At 37.4% G+C, this 21,227-nt stretch overlaps 1 protein-coding gene across 5 annotated transcripts; it reads right to left on the bottom strand.

The window, feature by feature from the left end:
* Window positions 1-2,980: 2,980 nt before the first annotated feature.
* On the bottom strand, window positions 2,981-20,114 carry LOC137733614 (uncharacterized). 5 transcript variants are annotated; one of them, XM_088697773.1, is made up of 26 exons: window positions 19,768-20,114; window positions 19,543-19,623; window positions 19,089-19,226; window positions 18,257-18,367; window positions 18,114-18,164; window positions 17,842-17,942; window positions 16,109-16,197; window positions 15,382-15,513; window positions 15,042-15,299; window positions 14,844-14,922; window positions 13,769-13,860; window positions 13,579-13,662; window positions 13,111-13,185; window positions 12,944-12,991; window positions 12,610-12,705; window positions 12,261-12,490; window positions 8,324-11,820; window positions 8,108-8,187; window positions 7,876-7,956; window positions 6,900-6,971; window positions 6,716-6,821; window positions 6,556-6,610; window positions 5,591-5,719; window positions 5,388-5,505; window positions 4,129-4,208; window positions 2,981-3,759 (listed from the first exon to the last, which is right to left on the bottom strand). In XM_088697773.1, the coding sequence occupies exons 6-26, from the start codon at window positions 17,846-17,848 to the stop codon at window positions 3,339-3,341; spliced, it is 5,829 nt and encodes a 1,942-aa protein (XP_088553899.1). In that variant the 5' UTR covers window positions 17,849-17,942; window positions 18,114-18,164; window positions 18,257-18,367; window positions 19,089-19,226; window positions 19,543-19,623; window positions 19,768-20,114; the 3' UTR covers window positions 2,981-3,338. The 5 variants fall into 5 exon arrangements, with proteins under 5 accessions (XP_088553899.1, XP_068328848.2, XP_088553900.1 ...); XM_068472747.2 differs by having other exon boundaries at window positions 16,109-16,202; window positions 19,768-20,112; XM_088697774.1 differs by lacking the exon at window positions 19,768-20,114 and having other exon boundaries at window positions 15,053-15,299; window positions 16,109-16,202; window positions 18,114-18,154; window positions 19,543-19,576.
* Window positions 20,115-21,227: the final 1,113 nt, after the last annotated feature.

Below are 21,227 nucleotides of genomic sequence, written 5' to 3'. Positions count from 1 at the left end.
TTCACAAAGTGGCAGCTCTTCCTAAACTCTTCACCTTGTGGCACCGAAATGGAGTCGTTTCTAATCTTCACAAGATGGCAGCTCCTCCTGAACTCTTCATCTTGAGTCACCGAGATCGACACCAAAAAATGCACATGTTGTGATAGTGTGCAATCTGGATTCAATGACTAGTCAATTTCTTCAGTCAAGCAGTTAAAAGAAAAAACTTACGAGAATCCAAAAACTAGTCAATAAGCAGATTTGAAACTTGAAAAATTTGACCACAAATTTAATGTCAAACCATGAAGAACAATGCAACCCTATTATGCAATGATTGTGTGTATAATGCATGATCACGGTTTTGTGGCTAGAGTTTCTAATGAAGAACACAAGAGGCAACCCAAGGTTTTAAAAACACTCTTTGAAACTGTAAAATTTCCCAACCAAAACAAATGAGCATATAAGAAAATTTAAACAAGCATTTTTAAAGATAGACTAATAAATATTCCAAGAAGAATATGACCCAGAAAAAATACTTGATGCTTCTAGGGAGATCTGAGATGGAGATGAAAATCCAACCCTCTAAAAATTGTAAACTTTCTCTCTGAAGAGGAAATGAAATCTTCTAACCCTATTAAAACAAAACCATTGATTGCTACAAACAAGGTACAAAGAGACGCTTGTCAAATGTACAAGCAATTTGAGCAGATCAATGGTGAAAAACTCAATCTCGTATAAAAGGTGTCAATCAGCCCATATAGGCTGTCTTAAATTGTGTGCCCAACTAGCTGGACAGCAGCGAGAAATTCTGACGAGATAAGCTCACTAGTCGAAATGCATCAATAAGTTAAATATGAAATGCATGTGCATGAATAAAATTTTGAGGTGATGTGCCATAGCCTTGAACACTTATTCGGTTATTCCCAACAGCAAAAGCCCTTAAGAAAATATTCTAAAAACTAATTGAAGCATGTGTGGAATTACAATATTAACAAGGAAAACCAAACATAAAAGTCTAGACTTCACATGCTTCCTCATAACTCTCGGGTTCAATAATGCAAGGATTGCAGTGTGCATATATGTTAGTCAGGCTTCTCAGTTTTACAAGAGCTGAGCTTGATATTAAGTTCTGTGATTTTGTTACATCTTCTAGGGGTCGGGCATTTTTACATCCCAAATTAAGTCCATTATTTTAAATTTTAGTTACATGTCAAATTGTAAATATTTTTAAAAAAGCAAGTGGGGGAGATTGGGAGAATAAGAAATTGTTAGGTACAACAAGCGTTTTTCATTGCAATAATTCACTTTTAATGTGCTCGTTGTTTGTCTACAACTTTTATGAAAACATGAATTATAGAGTTGCCTGATTTTGTTTAAGAGAAATGTTAAGGAGACTCTTTCAAAATATGACTTTCTATTAACTTTCTGACACGGTAACACCTCATAGTTAACATTATAAAACATTGTGTCAAAACTATGAAATGGCAGAGAGTCCATAAAGATTTCCACTTTTAAGAGTCTCCTTAATATTTTTCTTTGTTTAAATCATGTTAGCCTAAACAAGTTGCAACGAACGAAGAGTTGGGGATTTTATTGGCCTCGCATTTCCTTGTTGATAAAACTGCAACATATACTGCCCTTTATTTTGACTGACATATTAATTCTCCCAAATGGCTTAACATCGCGAGTCCATTCCATATACCACCATGTCGAATTCCGGTTATCACCTTAAAATTTCTCCAACATGAAACTCTCTTTCTTTCTGATTATATTGAGGAGGAGGAGGAGAGCAACGGCATATACCGTGTAGGCATTTGCCATCACCTTCACATAAACCTTCAAAATGCATCTTAGCTGCATTTTCTCCTCTTGGCATCTACGCGGCTGGGGGATATATATGCCATGTACTCAGGAACATCGCTGTCGACTCCTCAAGTCTCAGGCATTGTGGCTCTACTCAAAGCAATGCATCCTGATTGGTCCCCAGCAGCCATTAGATCAACATTAGTGGCGACTGCCAACTGGTATTCATAATTTGATTTAGTCCAATTTCATTATCACGATATATGTGAAACTTAACAGTGTTAGGAAATGTTGTCAATAATGCAGCATGGAGGAATGCTTCATCTGGTTTGCCAATGCTAACTAATGGCATTTGATCCTTAAACACCGTGGAGTGATCTCTTCCCAACGTTTGTGTGAGATTCAATTGTTTCTTAGTCCTCATGTAGCCATAACCTTATGATCAACCTCCGAGTCGATATGTACAACTTTCCTTTGAATAAAAACACACTTTTTATTGCAAAATCTTGGAGCAACGTCAGGAGTGGTGGACGGCTTTCCTGCACGGAGCTTCGGCATGCGGTAGTACAGGCTTCTACTGGGGAGGAATTGGATTTATCTGCATGTGTGTTGGGCTCTCTGACAGAGAGGAATGACTCTTTTTTTCAATAACGCAAATTCGAAGGTGATGACTGTTGGCTAAGGCAGAGAGACTGCTGGGAGATTTCAAGGTGATGAATGAAACGCACCCTACAATTCCTGTTCCTATTATGTCAGCTACCAAATGGTTGCCTCCTCCTCCGAGTGTATACAAAGTTAACGTCGGTGGGGTGGTTCAAGGAGGGTGGAGCGACGAGGGCAGTGCGAGCTGTTACAAGAAATGAGAGAGGGGAGTGTATGGTTGGATGTCCCAAACAAATTCAAGGCTTTCCGGCAGCAAAAGAGGGCTTACCGTTTGCATTTGAACTTGTATTTCGCCATGTCCTTTTGAAAATGGTTGCGAAAGGGGTAAGTGACAGACATCAACGCCGAAGAGGACTGCTTCGAATCAAATTGGATAGCCGTCTGTAGGGGATATTACAACCCTAAGTGAGCTTTTCAGGTCTTTCTCGTGTTCATGGGAGCAAACGATCGCTCGTTAATTCATGGATTGAGGAGCCACTGCTAAAGTGGCAGGGATGTGTGTGAAATCGAACTCAAGTGCATACGAGAGAGCACATCCAAGTAGCCATCTGCGTCTCTAAATTATAAAAAGGAAATATTTTGCCATATTCTGAGCTGAGATGATTTCTGTCGAAGTATGCAAGACACTAAACACAAAATACATGTCTTCAAATTAAGGTACAAGAATGTTACACAAGGCATCATCAGAATTTTACCGTTTTACCACCACATCAAGCAACCATGTCGGGACTCCGATCGAGAGCATCCCTTCAAAATCTGTGTTCAGAATCTCTTTATAATGGTTTTTCCCTGAGGGAGATCACAGGTACGACCTAGTACACTGCACGTCTTTCTGTACATAAGCTCAAGCATCGTAGCCTAGAACCCAATTTTACTCATTCTGAAACCGTTAGTCATAAATGTTTCCTTTCCCATTTTCCTTCTCGTCTACCATCGCGTTCCCTCCGCTCCACTACCTGCCTGGATTTGCTCCCCCTAGAACCATGCCTCTGACCTGACCCATATCCACCAGGTTGTCCGTCAAATGCTGATACCGAGTCCGGATCTCCAACACTACCCGTGTCACCAGAGTCCTTGCTTCCATCCAGATTTTCTTCATAACCACTGCCGCCATCATCCAGACGATCACGTGATTGTAAAATCGTAGGCTGGCTTGAAAATTGCCGGGACCCAGACAGAACCACAGTTGGCATGGTCCCCATGGAAGAACTGGTAGTTGAAGTTTCGAGCTGCAAGTTTCCGGTACTTGATCTTGTGCTACCGTCACTACCCGCTCTTCCATTTTCTCTTTCACGATACCTATCTCGGGGCCGACTGCAAATGAATAATACCAAACTGAGTCTAAATTGAAAGTAAATGCAGAATATAAAAAAGATGCAGCAAAACATGCGTGCACAACAATAAACCAAGGAAAACAGCACAAATGAACACATGCCAGTTCAAAAACTAATTGCAGGTAATTATAGAAATTAAAGAAAGTAACCATGTCCGATATTCACCACACAGATGCAACTTAGGATAGCTACACAGAAAATACAAAGAAAATTCATATTTTATTCAAACTTTCAGTGGCATGCCCTCCACCTTTATATTGGCTAAATAAATATTTTAACATACACTAGCTATTCATGGATGAAAGTTTAGGATCATAAACCAGTCCCACAAATGGCATAGAAGTCTCACCTGCTGTAAGTAGAGGAGAAGTCGCGTCGTGATGGTCGTACTCCTGCTTCAGCCTGTTCTAGTTCACGCTGAAGCTCTCTCTGCCAAATGGAAAGTGTCGAGATATTAGCATGTAACCTTTTTTAGCCAAAGTACTATATGTAAACATATCTAAAGCCCACAAACAAGAGGCTATAGATACTGCTTCAGTAAAAGGCCTATTACTTTCAAATATTGTGCTTCCACCTTTTAATCAATATAATAAACTTGAATCATAAGACCGTTCCCTCACCATGTTAACGAATTTATCAAAAAATGATGTTTATCAGAGGACTTGCAAATGGCAGAAAACTGGAATGACCAGATACTTCCAGTGATGCCAAATTATCAGCTCTCTAAAAATAGAATTTGAAACCTAAGAGAAAAAACAGAGTGGATGGATTCTCATTTGAGTCATTTATTTCCAAGGGATGCTTTCGAAAGATCTTACTCAATTCATTCTCGAGTTTGTTCATGCCTACATACACAGCTATATACATATGCACAAATAGGTCCAAAGATTCTCCCTGCAGGGCGTCTATTCTTTCTTGAATGACAGATGTGGAGAGAATCATACGTAATACTCAATTTCATTCAACGATGATTTCATTTATTGACAGGATTAGGATGGCGCTTTAAAGCTTCAGCATTACGTTTAAGTATCAGACTCGGCCGAACCCAAAGTTTGAGACTTAAAACCCAAAAAACGTCCTGTCCAAAGGACTCTAAGTAGACACATCTAACATGTAAAGATAGGTAAAGGTGGGAAAAAATGGAGGAATGCAAGCACTAATAGAAAACTCCAGTGTATAGATCAGTAAATATATGGAGTGGAGGGGAAAGCATGATCACCCAATGTATATCAGTTAATAATTTAATCGGGTATAGGTATAGCAGAAAAAGTTATAGGTCTAAGTCCTGGCCCTCATGGTCCTTTGGTCAAATTAATGAGACAAGTAATAAGAATACAAAGGATACTTTCAAGCCAACATAAAACTAAGAGTCAAGGACCACCATGAACAATGGTCTAACAAATTTTTCACATGAATTTACCGGTCTGCCAATTATCCAACACACAGCCCAAAGAGTAACAGCATTTCTGATGCCAATTTTACTGAAAGGATTTTTATCACATATCAAAAGAGCCAAAAAAATGTTGACTGAAATTTCACAGATCAAGATAGTAATGAAAGGGTTTTTATCACATGTCAACATAGTACTGAATAGTGCTAGGGCATTACCTGTGTTTGCCTTTCTTTCTCCATCTCGAGGTTTTGTCGCAGCTCCCTCGTTTTTGCACGCTCAATTTCTAGCAATCTCTGCCTCTCGATATCCTTTTCAACTTCAGCTGCTCTCTCCCTGGTACATTTAGTCCATATGTTAGTTGTAGTACCAGCGAATATGCAATAACTACAACATAACACAAGATGACAGGAAGCAACACCTGTCAAGTTCTTGAAGTAGCTCAGCTTCTCGTAAAGCTGCCTCCTCCAAATACTTCTGCCGGTCACGTCTCATGAGAAGTTTTTTCTGCCTGCGGGCGACTATGTCTTCACGTAGCTTGGACTTTTCTCTGATAGCAAAGTAAGACCATAAAAAATGAATTTGAAGTCTAACAAGCACCCAGCCAAAGAAACTGAAAACCTTCCCAAAACCAAGGGACGATAGTTGAAGAATCGGTATAAGATTATTTCTGATTTCCTAGCTGTTATGTGTAACAGATTTGATTGTTCTAAAATTTGGTGCTCATCGTCCATCAAAGTTGGGTGCCTCAAAGATTAGGTCAAATGGCACCTGTTGAAGAATTTCAAAAACTGACTCAGAATATCTTGACAACCAAACTTTGAGCTAGTGGATCCTTTGTTAGGAGAAGAGCCTCATTTGTTTCGGCAAAAAGGCCTTGTAGAAGTACTTGACAGTTAGTTTTACTAAAGGTTAATAACAAGAAAAAGAAGGCACTGAAAATCTGAGCATAAAAGGTAAACTCGAAGACTCCTGAATGAGCAAACTAGTCTGTTACCAGCCAATAGCAACTCAAAAGTAACCATTTTCTGTACACTTCATAGTGCTTCTATAGAGGTTAAAGAGGATCTCAGCAGTGCACGAGTTGTAAGTGGTAACTAGACTTGGGTATGTCATATGCTCATTTGTTGGTGCATGTTTGTTGGCTGGTAGTTGGGTTTCTCAAGAAAAGGGAAAAAAAAGATGAGGAAAAACAAATCTAAGATGAAACATAATATCACGGATCTGGCCCAAATTCAGATTTTGGAATCCTTCCATTTCTGTGCTGGTATGCCTCAAATCTAGATATATCGCTGATGTTTTGGACAAAAATAAAAGTTGTGACGCTTGCTCATTCCGGTGAGTTTTACTAATAACTAACATACCAAGAATATTCGTATCACTTACAAGGAATGAATGCAATCCTTGATTTGCTGAAGCCGTGCATCATCTTTCAGAGGAGCTGAAAAACAGAAAGTTAACTATTTCCAAAGAAAAAAAATTGAGCTTGACAGTTCTCAAACAGGCAATAAAAAGTAACGGAAAATCTAGGGAATGAAAGGATTACAGCTTAAAGAAGGAATCCGGTGTGCATCTTTAGAATCGTTAGGTGATTCTTGTAATGCATGCTCTTTCTGAAGAATATCCAATTCCAATTCAGCCTCCTCTAGTTCCTACGACATATACAGATAATGTAACCACATCTATAAGTTTGCAACATAACAAGGGCATCTATTCTAATAAAGGCTCACCATGACCTCTTGGTCAATTTTGTTTGAGAAAATGTCGAAGTACGATGTTGCTGAAGTTAAACTGGCAAGGACCTGTGATAAATTACAATTATTATTAGCTTTCACAAGATGGAAAGGCTGTAGGTCAACTGAGCCTCTTATTCCAAGCCCTATTTTTCTTAATTTGAGGACAAAAATAACCCATATGTGTTTCAAGTGCTCCAGCATTATCAAAGTAAAGAGATAATTATTATTAGCTTGCACAAGATGGAAAGGCTGTAGGTCAACTGAGCCTCTTATTCTAAGCTCTATTTTTCTTAATTTGAGGACAGAAATAACCCATATGTGTTTCAAGTGCTCCAGCATTACCAAATATGTTTAGTAAATATCAGATGGATGCCTATCAGATAGCATTTGAGATGTATGGATAGGTAGATACCCATAACAGATACAACTGCTGTTTGAAAGTATATGCTTAGGATTTTAAAGCTCAAAGTGGTTGCAAGAACAAAGATAGTCAGACCTAAAATTGATAAAAAAAGCAAAACATTTATAGTAAAAATCAGTAAAACAACACATCCTACAAGATCAAGTATACCACCAACACATATAAATATGAAATACTATGCATTTGTATTGAAACCAGAATACAACCCCATTGCAGCTCTGTTTGATAAGAAAGACAAGGACCTCTAACAAGCAATCCTAGCTTTATTAAATTCCAACAACCATAAATGAATAGTACAGCATTTTGGTTATGATGTAAAATTTCTGGATGTACTTGAAACATTAAATATTTATGACTATTCAAGAAGAACCTTTACAGGATCCTTTATGCGTCTTATTAGATTAAGTATGTGTCCTATTAGATTAAGCTTTTCTGGAGGACGGGATCAAACAAAGATTTTTCAATACAAACAAAATTACAATAACATCAAACAATCACCATGCGCAAGTCAATTATATTTTACCATATCATCTCTAAAATGTTCCTTACCTGAAGAACAGACTCACGAGTACTTTCAAAATCTGGGTCAAATTGTTTTGAAGAGCTTGAAGATAACACTTCTCTCAGGACCTTACATGTAAAATGAGGTTCAATCAATAAATGAATATAATTTTAAATCACTGATAAAACAAAACCATGTCCAAGGAAAATGTTGGTCAGGTAGTCCAAGTTTTTGAGATGTTTCTGTGACAACAATAAACAAGACTTTCCTATTACCTACCTCTTTAGCTGCATCCCCTTCATTTCTTAATCTACACAAGACTTGGCAAGCCCTTTTCTCGACACCCCCAGACCTGCCATCTAATGAAGGAGCAATAGGAAATTAAAGATAAAAATTAAATAAAATACATAATATAAAAACGAAAGACAAAAAAATCACTCCAAACACCTCCGGGATGATATTAAAAAAAGTAGAGAGATTATGGCACGTGGATACCAGTTTTTGACAATGCTAGAGTCTCAATATTCTTCCAAACATTTTGAGGAATCAGAGAGATATCTTCATCTGGACAGTATAGACAAGCACCAGCAATCAGTGCTAATGAAAGCCTCAGCGATGGGCCCTCACAACTAGAACGGGAAAGCTCTCCCAAACCATGAATACTATCAGTTGCCGCGAGAAATGACTGTAATAGACGTCGCTCAGCAAATGGGATATAATCTACAAGAAGTGCCATCGCACGAGTCCTTACAAGTAATGATGCATCAGATGATGCCAGCACAACCACCAGATCCCACGTACTTGAAACCAAATGAGAGATTATTGACTCGGGAACAGATGTAACTAAACCAGGTGAAACTAAATTTTTGTAGAGCATGGAAGACTGAAGGTCACTTGCCCCACTCAAATCTTGGCCAGCAAGCTTTCCCAAGAGCTTAAGCGCTATAGATCGTTGCTCAGGTTCAGGATGACCCAGCATTGTACAGAACAAATCAACAAGAGGAACCTCACATTCCTTAAGGGAATGGACACCTCTAGTAAGCATAATCAATAACCATTTATCACTTTGCAATCGCCAAGCAATTTTCGGTGCATCGCAAGAACTGTTCTTTATTGCAGAACAGATGGAGCCAATCTCACTATTAAGGGCAAACTTATGGGGCACAGCAAGTAGGCAATCAAGCATGACAGATGCAACTTCCCAGCAGCTGTTTTTCTGAAGGGTCAGGATGGTCTCAGAAATTACTTCTAAGCCATACCTCCAATGATCAAGGAACTGGTCAGCTGAAGTAGATGGGAAAGAAATTTCAGAGTCATTTTCTTGAGCGTTGTTGACTCTTTTTGCAATTGATGCCAAGCATCTTGAGTACATAAGACACTCTGTTGATATAATAGTAATCTTCTTAGATAGTTGATGATGAAGATTCCAACACAGCTCAGTCGTTGAGTAAAGCTTAACAATGAGAACCTCCAAGTGTTTTGAGAATTCTTCTATCTCCGTGGGAAATAAATGATAGACCCTTTTGTTCACAATATCAGCATCAACATTATTACCATTCAACTTCTCGGAAACCTTCTCTTGACCAGCGCTCGGGTAGACATCATTGACGAACCACGAATGTGACTCCAAACTACTACCATTTGATACATCAGTGGGCAGCTCCAGTGGGATGACACCAAAGAATCGTAAAGTCTGAACTAACAGAAGTTTGCAACTCTCCAGAACACTCTGGAATGCACAAAGGTAATTGTGGAAAGAAGAAGTTGGCTCAAAGGCAGTAAAATCGGCCCAAAAAATCAGGGACTGCAGCATTTCCCTCCTACTCTGACCTGATAAATCAGGAAAGACAGACGCCAAAATGAAAATTGTCAATCCTCTGTTGTACACTTTTTCCGTAGAATTATCTTCATTTGCTGCCTGCTTGATGTCATTGAAAAGCTCATCAAAGCATAATGACTCAAAATTAACACATGAATCGTCAACCAATGACCTTTCCTCATCGCACACCTTACATAAAGAATACGAGATAATTGGTTTCAACAAACGCAATACAGAATCCAGAAATGATACTTCGCAGTAAGATGCCCTACAAAGGGATGCCAGCACTTGCACCACTCTAGGTATCTCAGGCACCATTGCCTCCATGTGCTCAGTTATGATGGCTTCAAGTGTATAAAGGATGATTGCTTTGGCATTCTTTGAAACATAACCTTTCAAATTGTCATAACTGTTTCGTGCAGAAAGCTGCTCTGTATAAAGAAATGGCCATGAACACAACTCAGAGAACCAACACAAAATATCAGGCACCATACTCGAAGAAAGGGACCTCAACTGCAGTGCAACAGCCTCCAAAATGGTTTCTCCAAAAGCTTCAAATTGCTTTTTCATATTGGGAAAGAACTTAGAGAGGTCAGGATAGATGACACGAAAAGATTGGTCCCGATGTTGCTGATCATCAATTTTAAATCCTTTAATGGATGCAGAAACAATGTTGCCTCCTGATTCTTCATATTTTCGATTGACAACATTATCCACTAAAGAAAGTTCATCTGAAAATACAGATAATAAGTACGTCAGCTGTGGTAGATCCGAAGCAAGAAAAAGCTGATCATTCATGTACTGTCTTGCATTACGAGATACTGCCATCCAACCAAGAAATCGAACAAGAGGGGATGTGGATCTGGAAAACGTAGATATCCTCTGCATCCAGGCTGAAGGTGGAATCAGATTTCCATAACGAAAACAACTTTTATTGATTGCAAAGTCTGCTTCCTCATCACCACCACTTGAAGAAATTACCAATCTTTGAAGAAGTATCCACCGTCGTTGTATCCCATGTATTGTTTCCGGCTCCAACTGCAGATTGCCATCTTTGAACTGGTAATACAGGGATCTGAGCATCCCATTTAAGTGCTCAGCAGATCCTAATGCAATGTCAATCACATGTTCTGGAGCACAGCATAGCTTGGTAGCAGAATTCAACAAAAATATCATGCACTGCATAAGAATTTCATGCATTGAGTGCTGCTCCCTTTGCAATCGTTGGACCAGAAAGCAGCACAACAAAGCTTGATTTTGTCGAACCAAGGTGATGGCATCTGCAGATTGTACATCAAGGGCAGACACCATAATGACTTGTTCATCAAATCCTGCAGTGCAGTACGGACTAATTCCTGCATCTGAAACTTGTTCTCGATATTTCCTGTCTAACTCTGCAGCCTCAAGCAGAATTTGAAGAACAGTTTTGTCTCTTTTCCTTTCAAGAAGAGCTATGGTTTCTAATTCACTCTTAGACTTTTCAGCGAGCATTTGCATCCCCGTTTCATGATTTTGTGGAGTCCTAGTCCCATTAGTGTTTATTTCCTTCATTAACTTTGGACTGCCTCTGAAAGACATCATAAAAAATGGATTGACATAGCACTCTGCTGCCAAGAGCAAAGCATCTATAGCAGCATCATGACTCTCAACAGTAATCTCGTTCTGTGAATGCAAGTCTAAGGCCAAACGACGGAATTCAGAAGCCCTGAGCTCGCAGTCTTGATAGCTTATAAGTTGAAAATAATCGGCCTGCAAGTTGAAATATTCCGCTGAGAAACCAGAATCTAGTTTTAAGTCAGTTTGAAACTGGTGTGGAAAATTTTTCCCAACATGTTTTGGTTCAGATCCACCATCCCCATGCTTAGAGACAGAGCTGTTGTCATTGGGACCACTGGATATATTTGTCAGTACAATGTTGTGCAGTTCTGGAGGAGAAAAAAGAAGATTGACGTCTTCTGAAATGTCAATTTTTACGGCTGTATCAGAAACATCTGTCTTCCCATCAAATTCATCGTGGCTGTTTGATTTTGAAGATGCTACCCCATGGTGAGAAACTGAAGAATGGGATAAACTAGATGAAAATTCAGGTTGCAGTGGTTTGGAGGCAGGAGATGTACGAAGATCGATTTCAGGAGGTAACTGCATGTGAGGTTCCAATACCGAGAGTAACACACTGCATCAAGAATTGTATGTCGATCACCAAATCCAATATATCGCAATAAAATTTGTTTGCAGGGGAAAAAACAATAATGTTAATTTGAGACACTACAGATTTCACTAAATGAAAAGTGATATGCATGAAACAACAGGATAACATTAACTTGTATATTCGAGGTCTGATAACAGTAAATAGAAGCTTGAACTGTGATAACCATAAATAGAAGATCCGTTATTTTTTTTCCTCAGAGCCATATGGAAATTCATATACATTTGGGCAAGCTGAATTCGAATTAAAATGAGAGTTCAGTAGGTAAAGCCAACAAGTCATAATAGCGTTAAAAATTAAAAATATCCCCCAGTCCCATTTAACCCAAGTAATTATAAAAAGTTAAAAATAAAAAAATAAAATAAAATAAAAAGTAAAAACCTTATGACAGACACATGTATTATTACCTAGGAGCAACTGTTCCACGCCTCCATTCAGATTCCAATGAAGGGAGAACTGCTGGTTTCTGCACTGCCGTACGAATAACATTGAGGGCAATAACACAATTCTCTTCCTGCTTTTCTGGATATGCAGAAGATAGATCTCCAAAGGCTATTTTCCCCTTCAATCTGCCTACAGCAGGATCAAGGAAAGGCTCTAGCATCTCCACAAGAAAGAGTATCCTGTGCTTGACTTCCTGAAAACATTGAAAGTACAGCATAAAGAAGCTATTAGAAATATTCTTTTAACTCCACAAACAGATCAAATTTAAACCACCAATCATGATGAAAAGAAAACAAAAACACATTGCTATACCTTATACTTTCCTAGCATATCATCCAAATGACCAGAGAGAGCCAGAACAAAGTATTTTAAGGCAGCACGAGCACAAGGCAGGGAATGGCGAGCACCCTAAAACAAAAGCAACAGCAGTGTTTAACATTCATAGTTATGTAAACCTAGTACTCTATCATGGATGAAGTTCTATTATATATTTGAATTTTGAACCCAGGAACCATTTAATCCCAACTATGTACAAAAACAAGGAGACTTTAACAGCTGCCCAGTTGGCACTGGCAGTTATACAAAGTTTGATTTATAAGAACATTATACCATTAACATTTCTAGCTCACATAACTGACAAGGATACCTGAATTACACCCAAAAGGTCTTCTAGAAGCTCTACAGCCAGATCAACCTGTATTGAAGTGAAAATTGGATGCTTAGAATTCACACCAAAGAGAAAAAGTTTGAAAAGAAGGGAAAATTCAACCACACTATAGAAAGTTACACAAAAGAAATCTGCCTCTCACAAACCTTTGCAACAACTTGACCTAGCCAAGGTGCTAGCACACCACAACACAGATCAATTAAAACACATGCAGCCTTAGCCTGCAAAACAAAATAGGTCAACACAGATTGTTCCCAGATGAGAACAATAGATTTGTTGACAAATAATGCTTCAAACTATATTGTATTAGTTTGTGCATATTAGAACTTATATTTATGGGTTATGTACTAATATGAGAGTAAGTATCAATGAAATATCTGACACTCTCACATGTAACTTCAAATTTTTACATCGATACAATTTGAGCAAAACAATATCATCTTTTTGCGCATCAAAAGACTGTCATTCAATCAACGAAATTGTAGTTGATGAAATCATCTAAACGGTCATTTCTTAAATGTATAGAAAAATTATCTCATTCTTATTTCTTACATATCATATAAAGAGAGGATAGTATTCTGAGCAGGATAATAAGAATGAACAGAGTGACTAACATGTGATGGTGAATATGAAGATAAATAGCCGGCACAGGCATGAAGAAGTGGACGGTATAATGATGAGGACGATGTTGCTACGATCTGCAATAATAACGCCATGATCAGATTTATTATGATCACACAGACAAAAAACCAAAATCATAAATACCAGCTGAAATGAATAATTTGCATTAACATTAATGCTAACCTGAGAGAGGGCTTGTTGCACAATTGGTTGTTTCCATGGAGAGAAACTGTCATCAACAATGTCAGAAGGACGGCTAACAGAGGGACGAAGTGCTGTTAAATGCAAAGAACATGTGAAACAAGTTGATCAAACGCTCCAAGATAATTGAGTAAATAATGGATACGACATTTTACATATGCTGAACTATTGGCTATACGAAAAACAACAAATATACTGTTAGGAATCACATCATGTTCATAACTTCATATACAGCTCAACTTTTCAATTGACTACTGTTTCTATTTGGTCCCATACCTCTTACATTCTCAATTTAAGTCTGAATTAACTTTTCAAACTATAAAGTTAAAACAGCCAAGTACAAAAAAGAAATTACAATTAAACTTTTTGCCCAAAAAACATTACAACCAAACTTAAACCACCATCAACCAAATTTTAAGGATGAGAGTGGAACAATAAATTTTAAGAACTTCTGTATGACAGCAATGTATTAAAAGCTGAGGTGTGGGTGAGGCATCCGAGGGATAGCCCAGCCTAGGCGTCACGGGACCTAAATTTTTTCATATATACACTGTGCGTACACATATTATATTAAAAAAAAAAAAGAAGATTATTAATCAATAATCACCCTAGGCACACACATATTATAAATATATATACACACATATATATACATATATTATATTATATATTATATATATATATATAAATAGAGGATGAAAAGCACAATGAGCACACATATAACAATGCACACAGACAGCGCACACATCCATTATATAAAAAAATAAAAAATAGAAAAAAAGGCAGAGAGACAATAGTGCAAGGAAGAGGTATGAGGCAGATAAAACCTACCCAAAATTTAGGTTTGGGAGTAAAAAAAACATTAAAAAATAAAAAAAAAGCCCTGAAGCGCGCCTAGGCGGCTCCGGCGACACCTTCCACCCACTCCCTCAAAACAGAGGCGGCAACCCTCACGCCAAGCCTCAGAGGACGCCTAGGCACGCCCTAAGGTGAGCCTTTTAAAACATTTGACATGACATGACAATGCAAGGAAGAGCGATTAGGTGTGATAATCAACCTGGAAGTAACGCTTGAACTAGGGGTAACGCAGACCAGAAGTCAGAAGTTCTATCAGCTAATTTGCTGCAGAGAAGAGGCTGAAAAATACCACAGATTAAATTGTAAGCAGATGGATCCAAATAGCAGCAAAACAAATCAGACATCAGAATAGCGGAATATGCGTATTGAGTATTATGTTCCAATTGCTGTAATCAACCTGTGACGCACACGCATAAAGAACATGTAAAATCCCTTCCTCCACTGCTCCTATATCCAAGATGTTAAGAGAGCTTGAGTCCCAATGATCATCCGGCAACTGGAATTCTTCCCCAAACAAGTTTGAGTAATCAACTAAAGGAGCAGGATTAGTTATTTCAGACTTTGCTGCTTCATCTTCAGATGTCACTTCACGAGGAGATGCCGATCCTTCATGTGCTGGAACAGGCTCTATAAGCTTATGTAAAATTCTTGCAGCCTGAGATGAAAAGCAGATGTAGTAAAATCGAAAGCTTGTCAATGACCGCCAAAAGGCAAAAGTGCAGAGACCGATGCATTACCATTCTGCAAACGATTCCTAGATCAGAATCTTTATATGCCTTTCTCAACAGCAGAAAAATTGCATCTGCCCTGAATACTATAGAACTGGATGTCGATAGGACAAAAGGTAAAGTGCTGCGTGATCTCCGTGGCTGCATACGATAAAAGGGGCAAGAGGGCTTATACAGTTATCTAAGAAAACAAATAATGAGAAGTTCCAGAATATAATGCAGCAGGCAATGGCAAGAAACAGAAAGAAAAAAAGGATCAAGAACAACAAGAAATTCGGTGATAAATATAAGTAAAAATATAACACTGTAAAAGAGATTAAGATATTAAAAACCTATTTAACATAATTTATGAAACAAAAGTAAAAGCATATTATTGAGTTACTTTATGTATAATTTACATGAAGGAACACATAAAATCACAAGATATTGTTTTTTCTTGTCCGCTGTATTTGGACAGTACAAAACTCAAGAGTCCAAAAAATTTTACTCAATATTACCTATACATATGAATATATATATATATATATATGAAATGATTCCAATAAAGTTGTAAGTCAAACAAATCGAATATGTAGAGGCATGCCACCCCTTCCCACAGTCCAGAGGGGGAACATTTGAGGATAGTTATGCATGTCTAAAACAACAACAAAAAAGCCTTATCCCACTAAGTTATGCATGTCTAGTCAAACAAAAAAGGAAATGAGAAAAATGATATAAGAAAAAAAACAAAAGCAACCTCAAAATTAGAAGACACGGTTAGGGATGATGACGGCTGGCTATTTTTAGAAACTTCAGAATCTGAGATATTGCCCAAAGACTTTGCAGCTGTCCTACATTATCAATACAAACAACTTTTAGTACATTGGCATAGCTAAGAGACCAAAATGTGAAAGCGTGCAAAAATGAGAGATCTACAGGAGCAATGATGACTGAAAGGCCAACTTTATAGAACAAAATCAAATTCATGGCTAACCGAAAACTTAATGGCATGTTTCACATGCGTAGTTCCGAAAACTGGTCTTTGTCGATATAGGCAACTGATGTGCAATGGTTTAGTGCAGCTTTTAGATCACTCATATAGTAAGACAAGACTTGTTGCACCATTGTAAATCAATTATGATGAGCATATGCCTTACTAGGTATTGGAACAGAAAAAAGGGGTAAAGTGCTTAGTTATTGCACCTTATGAGGTCTGCTAATTCTTAGGATTAAAGAAATGCATTATTGGAGGGATTAAAGTAATGCATGATTTCCAATAATGTTAGCTCACTTTAAGAGTTAAGTTAATAACTTAACATAGAAAAGGTTTAGACCACTACATGAACTAAGGGACCAAACTCAAGGTAGTCCCAGCATATGAAGGGCTGGTTTGGTATTGCTGTGCTTTGAAAAAAAACCGTTTCTGCTGTGCTGTGAGAATAAGCAGCTGTGAAATAAAGCAGCAGAGTGTTTGGTAAACTTTTTTGTAAAAGTGCTTTTGAAAAAAAAAAGCAGTATTAGAGTGTTTGGTAAACTTTTATGTAAAACAGATGTGAAAAAAAGCCGGTTTTTCAAAGCTAGGTTTTGCAGCTTCTTGTTTTTGGCTTTTTTTTCATCCAAAACTATGAAAAAAAGCTGAAGCTAAGTGTTTACCAAACACAAAAACAGCTCCCAGCTTTTTTTGATAGCAGCTTTTTTCAGAATCACCTCAGTACCAAACCAGGTCGAAGATAGATTGGCATTTCACCAGCAAAACAATCTCCACTCTGGTAATGCTAGAGCAGCATTTAACCTTCCGAACTAATACATGCATAGCAAATTCAAGAAGCCGTCAACACGCACTTATTTGGGGAACTCTTTCAAATTCAGTGCTAGACCTTCAAAACCATTTTCTAAGACTTATCATAATTAACAAACCCCAATCCTCTCATTCACGGTATCAACCCAAAAATCTCAAACAAAAGCTCTTGGACTACACTAGTGGACTACTACTGGCAGGCTTAATTTTAGCACAATAACAGCACCCCATAAATTCCTTTGGTTACCTGTTAAACCTCCAAACAATAATCCTCTAATGACATCATTTGATATCCTTACACTTACAAACCTAAACTTCTTACACTTCTTGCCCATAAAATCCCAGCCTATCTTCCCTAAACAACCTTCACACAGAATGCCCACTTGGAAGCCTACTTCCAATAACCAATTTTCAAACATGTAATCAATTGTCCCTTATGAACCTTTTCTTATCAAACATAAATTATCCCTTAAGAACCTTTCTACACATTAATTTCTGAAAAGTGAATGCTCTAGATAGAGCATACCCAAGGAATTTTTTTAAGTTAAAACATTCTAAATAATCATTTTGTGCTCAGAAAAATTCAAGCAATTGAATTGAAAAAACAATAACAGCTAGAGTATACACATCATCTATAATGACTATGCAAACTTTGAAATAGCATGCGTGAAAGATGTTAAGGAGGTACATGCCTTTCATTCCCAAGATTAAGTATTGGATAGAAAGGACCAGCAAGCATAGCAAGAAAGCGTAAGTTAGACTCAGCAGAATCCACAAAACTGCTAAGGTCTGCCTGCACAATTTGCAAAAAAAAAAATTATTGCATTAAAAAAGGCCATCAATGCAATAAAAAAAAAGAGAATAAAAAAAACAAAGAAGATAAGGGGAAAAACAGTAAGAAAGATAGGGACTAACATAGAAGGAAAATAAAATATATACTAATTTGAGACAAACGTGTATATACCTCAAGTTGGGGAAGGAACACAACCAACCGACTTGTCATGTCTTTAAGCAACTACAAACTAGTGGGCATCAGAAGACAGAAAGATTTGAAAATACAAGAACATGGTAGACAGTAAGCATTATAGATAGCACAGTTGGATCCACCTGAAGATGCATATCCTGAGCATCTTGTTTGTGAGATATAATAGATGGCAACAGGTGGTTAACCACATGTTGAAACTCTGGCTCCAGGCCAGCCACTGAAACCCCAATAAGCTGAAAAGGTAGAAATATTAGAAATTTCAGTGCCAAAAAGTCTGAGGCAAGATGTGATTGATATCAAATTATGGGATCGTTTTACGCAGGAAATAAATCCACAAATATATATATATATATATATTCAAAACCGTGGAAAAGATAGGACTTTTAAGAGATTGAGGTGAAATTTCTCCATGTACAAAGCCTTTTTATTAAGAGAAGACTCATATTTTACTAAAGAATCATGTTGAATCACAATAGCATTGAACAAAAACAACAAGAAGAACAACAAAGAAGCCTTATCCCACTAAGTGGGGTCGGCTGCACAATAGTATTGAACAAAAACAACAAAAAAAAACAACAACAAAGAAGCCTTATCCCACTAAGGGGTCGGCTGCACAATAGCATTGAACAAGGAGTCAAATTTTAAAAAGAAACTAACCACGAGAGAAATTCTCTATGTTCTGAGTACGCAAGCAAAAGAAATTTATGTGCAGGAGCTATCGAATTTTGATGTATTATTGTTCAGAACCATATGACCCTTGTTCTTAAGGGTGAAAAGTGGTCGGTACCAAGGTTGGGTATGGACATTATTTTGTAGAAGAGGTGTTGTGGCATTGGGGGCAATAACTCAGAGCTTGATAAAATGAAATTTATCGCAAAACAAATTCATTGGGATTATTAATCTTCTAAGGGAGATTTAACCAATAGTGTAGCAGAAATAATTCCCATATCATACCTGTATGAAGAAAATAGATATAGGATTTCCCCTCAAACAAGAAATTCGCACGTAGCGGCAGGGAGTATAGTTCATTGGATATATCATGTCGCGTCGCGGTGCTTCACAACGTGGGCGAACTTTTACAAACGTTTCTGGCTGTTCAAAAATGAAACAGAATAAGAGCAACAGAAGTGAACAACTTGGCACCGAATGCACCAAAAACACGCTAACTGATTATGACTGCTCTATCAGTAGTTCACACTTCCCAGTATTCCTAAATCATATCAATCAAACGATGCGAAGTTCATGTGCAATTACTCACTGCTTACATTAGACATCACATAGCTAAAGCGGATATCAATGAAACAAAATTTGAGCCCCAAACAATGTCACAGGTCAAATTAGACAAAGAAGGGAACTTTCCCATGCCATAAAACCAAAAAACCAAAAACAAACCAAGCAGCACACTGACCTTGTAGCGTAAGCCAACAGAAATCTCCCATTCCAGCACAGACTTGTTGTAAATTCGTATGTGCGATAGCAAGCAAGGTTCCTACCAAAACCCAGAAGACAAAACTTAAACTAAATCAAAATTAACTTAAACTAAATCAAAATTAAGTGAACAACAAAATATATTAAATAATTTAAATTAGGGTTAGGGTTAGAATTGAAGGGGAGGGAGAAGTAGAGGAGGTACGTTGAGTTCGAGAAGAATCCACTCCTTGGTGTTGGTGGCGGTGGACCAGTGGGAGCGGAGGTCGGCGTCGAGCACGTGACCGGCCTTCTGGGACGGCGACTCACGTGACATTGCCTTGACTTTGTATTCCAGAGGTTTCACCCTCGGCTCCAACTCTATCTCCATCTTCTCTTTTTCCTGTCTTTCGAGCTTTCCAGTGAAGAGGGGCTGCTGAGACTGACTGACGGCGGAGAGAAGAAGAAGAAGAATATTGTTATTCAGTACAATTGTGCGGTTGCGGAAGCGCCGGCGGCTGCGGCTGGTCGTCGTCTCCGTGAAGGACAAATGGTTATACTGAGGTAGTGTTTGATTCTTTTGTCCTGATTTCTCTTTTTTTTTATTATTTTTTTATTTTATTTTTTAATATAATTTCTGTAATCAACGCCAAAGAACGAAGGGCGAAGGGATGGATGTTAACATTTCTTTCAACGTTGCAATTAAAGCATAACACAAACCGATTTTACTTCTCACACTATTCTTAATTTTCGATTGTCGGATCGAACGAATATAAGAATTTCAATTGATAAAAATTATCAAAGGCATATAAAATGTAAAAATGTGTATATGAATAGCACTACTCTTTTGCGAAAAAAAAAAAAATTATGAAAAATAAGTTCATATCTAGAGTCGGTTAACCTTGTTTGTTTTTCTTGTCTTAAATTTAAACCAATGATGATTAACGGTTAAGTGGTACTTCTTTTCAAATGTTGGAATAGAGAAATGATTATGACTAGATAAATCATTATTGGTTCACTCACACTTTATTTTTTGCTCTTTTCTACAGAGTGGGGTTATTTACTTTTATCTTTCTCTAGTTGTAATAACTTGTAAGTTTTGTTGTAGTTGAACTTTTCCTTGCAGGATAATCGTAAGTTTTTTTAATAAATTGAACTTGTTGGTTCTTATTGTCACACATAAATTTTTAAGGCTTAGTTGTAGCAGTGATCCCTAAACTTTACCTCTAGTTTAATTTTAGTCCCTCAACTCTTATACTAGTTTTTCTAGTCTTCGAACTTAATAATGTGTTATACTATTGGTTATTTTTGCTAATGCCGCCTATTTTTCCGTTAAATTTAGGGTTATATTAGGAACTTCATCTCACATCATTAAAAATGAGAGAGGAAAAGGACCATAAAAATTAAAAAATAAATAAATAAATTGTGTATGAAAATTCATTGGATTTTTTTTTTTCGAAGTTTATTATGTGATTTGTTAGTTGCTTAAGTCTAGCCATAGTTTAATCTCCTACCAACTTTGAAATCACATTGCCTAATATTTACAAATTGTTTAAGTCCAACCATTTCTATTTTGTATTTTTATAGTTCAAAATGCACTTTGTTTTAAGTTTTAGATATTATTTATAAATTTTCATTTGTTTTTTAGCTTCTATTATTGTTTTTAATTTTTAAATTGAAGTCCCT

This window comes from Pyrus communis, chromosome 7, assembly GCF_041283825.1.
Source record: "Pyrus communis isolate YQ-2024b chromosome 7, ASM4128382v1, whole genome shotgun sequence".
Classification (NCBI taxonomy): domain Eukaryota; kingdom Viridiplantae; phylum Streptophyta; class Magnoliopsida; order Rosales; family Rosaceae; genus Pyrus; species Pyrus communis.
This window is presented reverse-complemented; position numbering and strand designations above follow the sequence as displayed.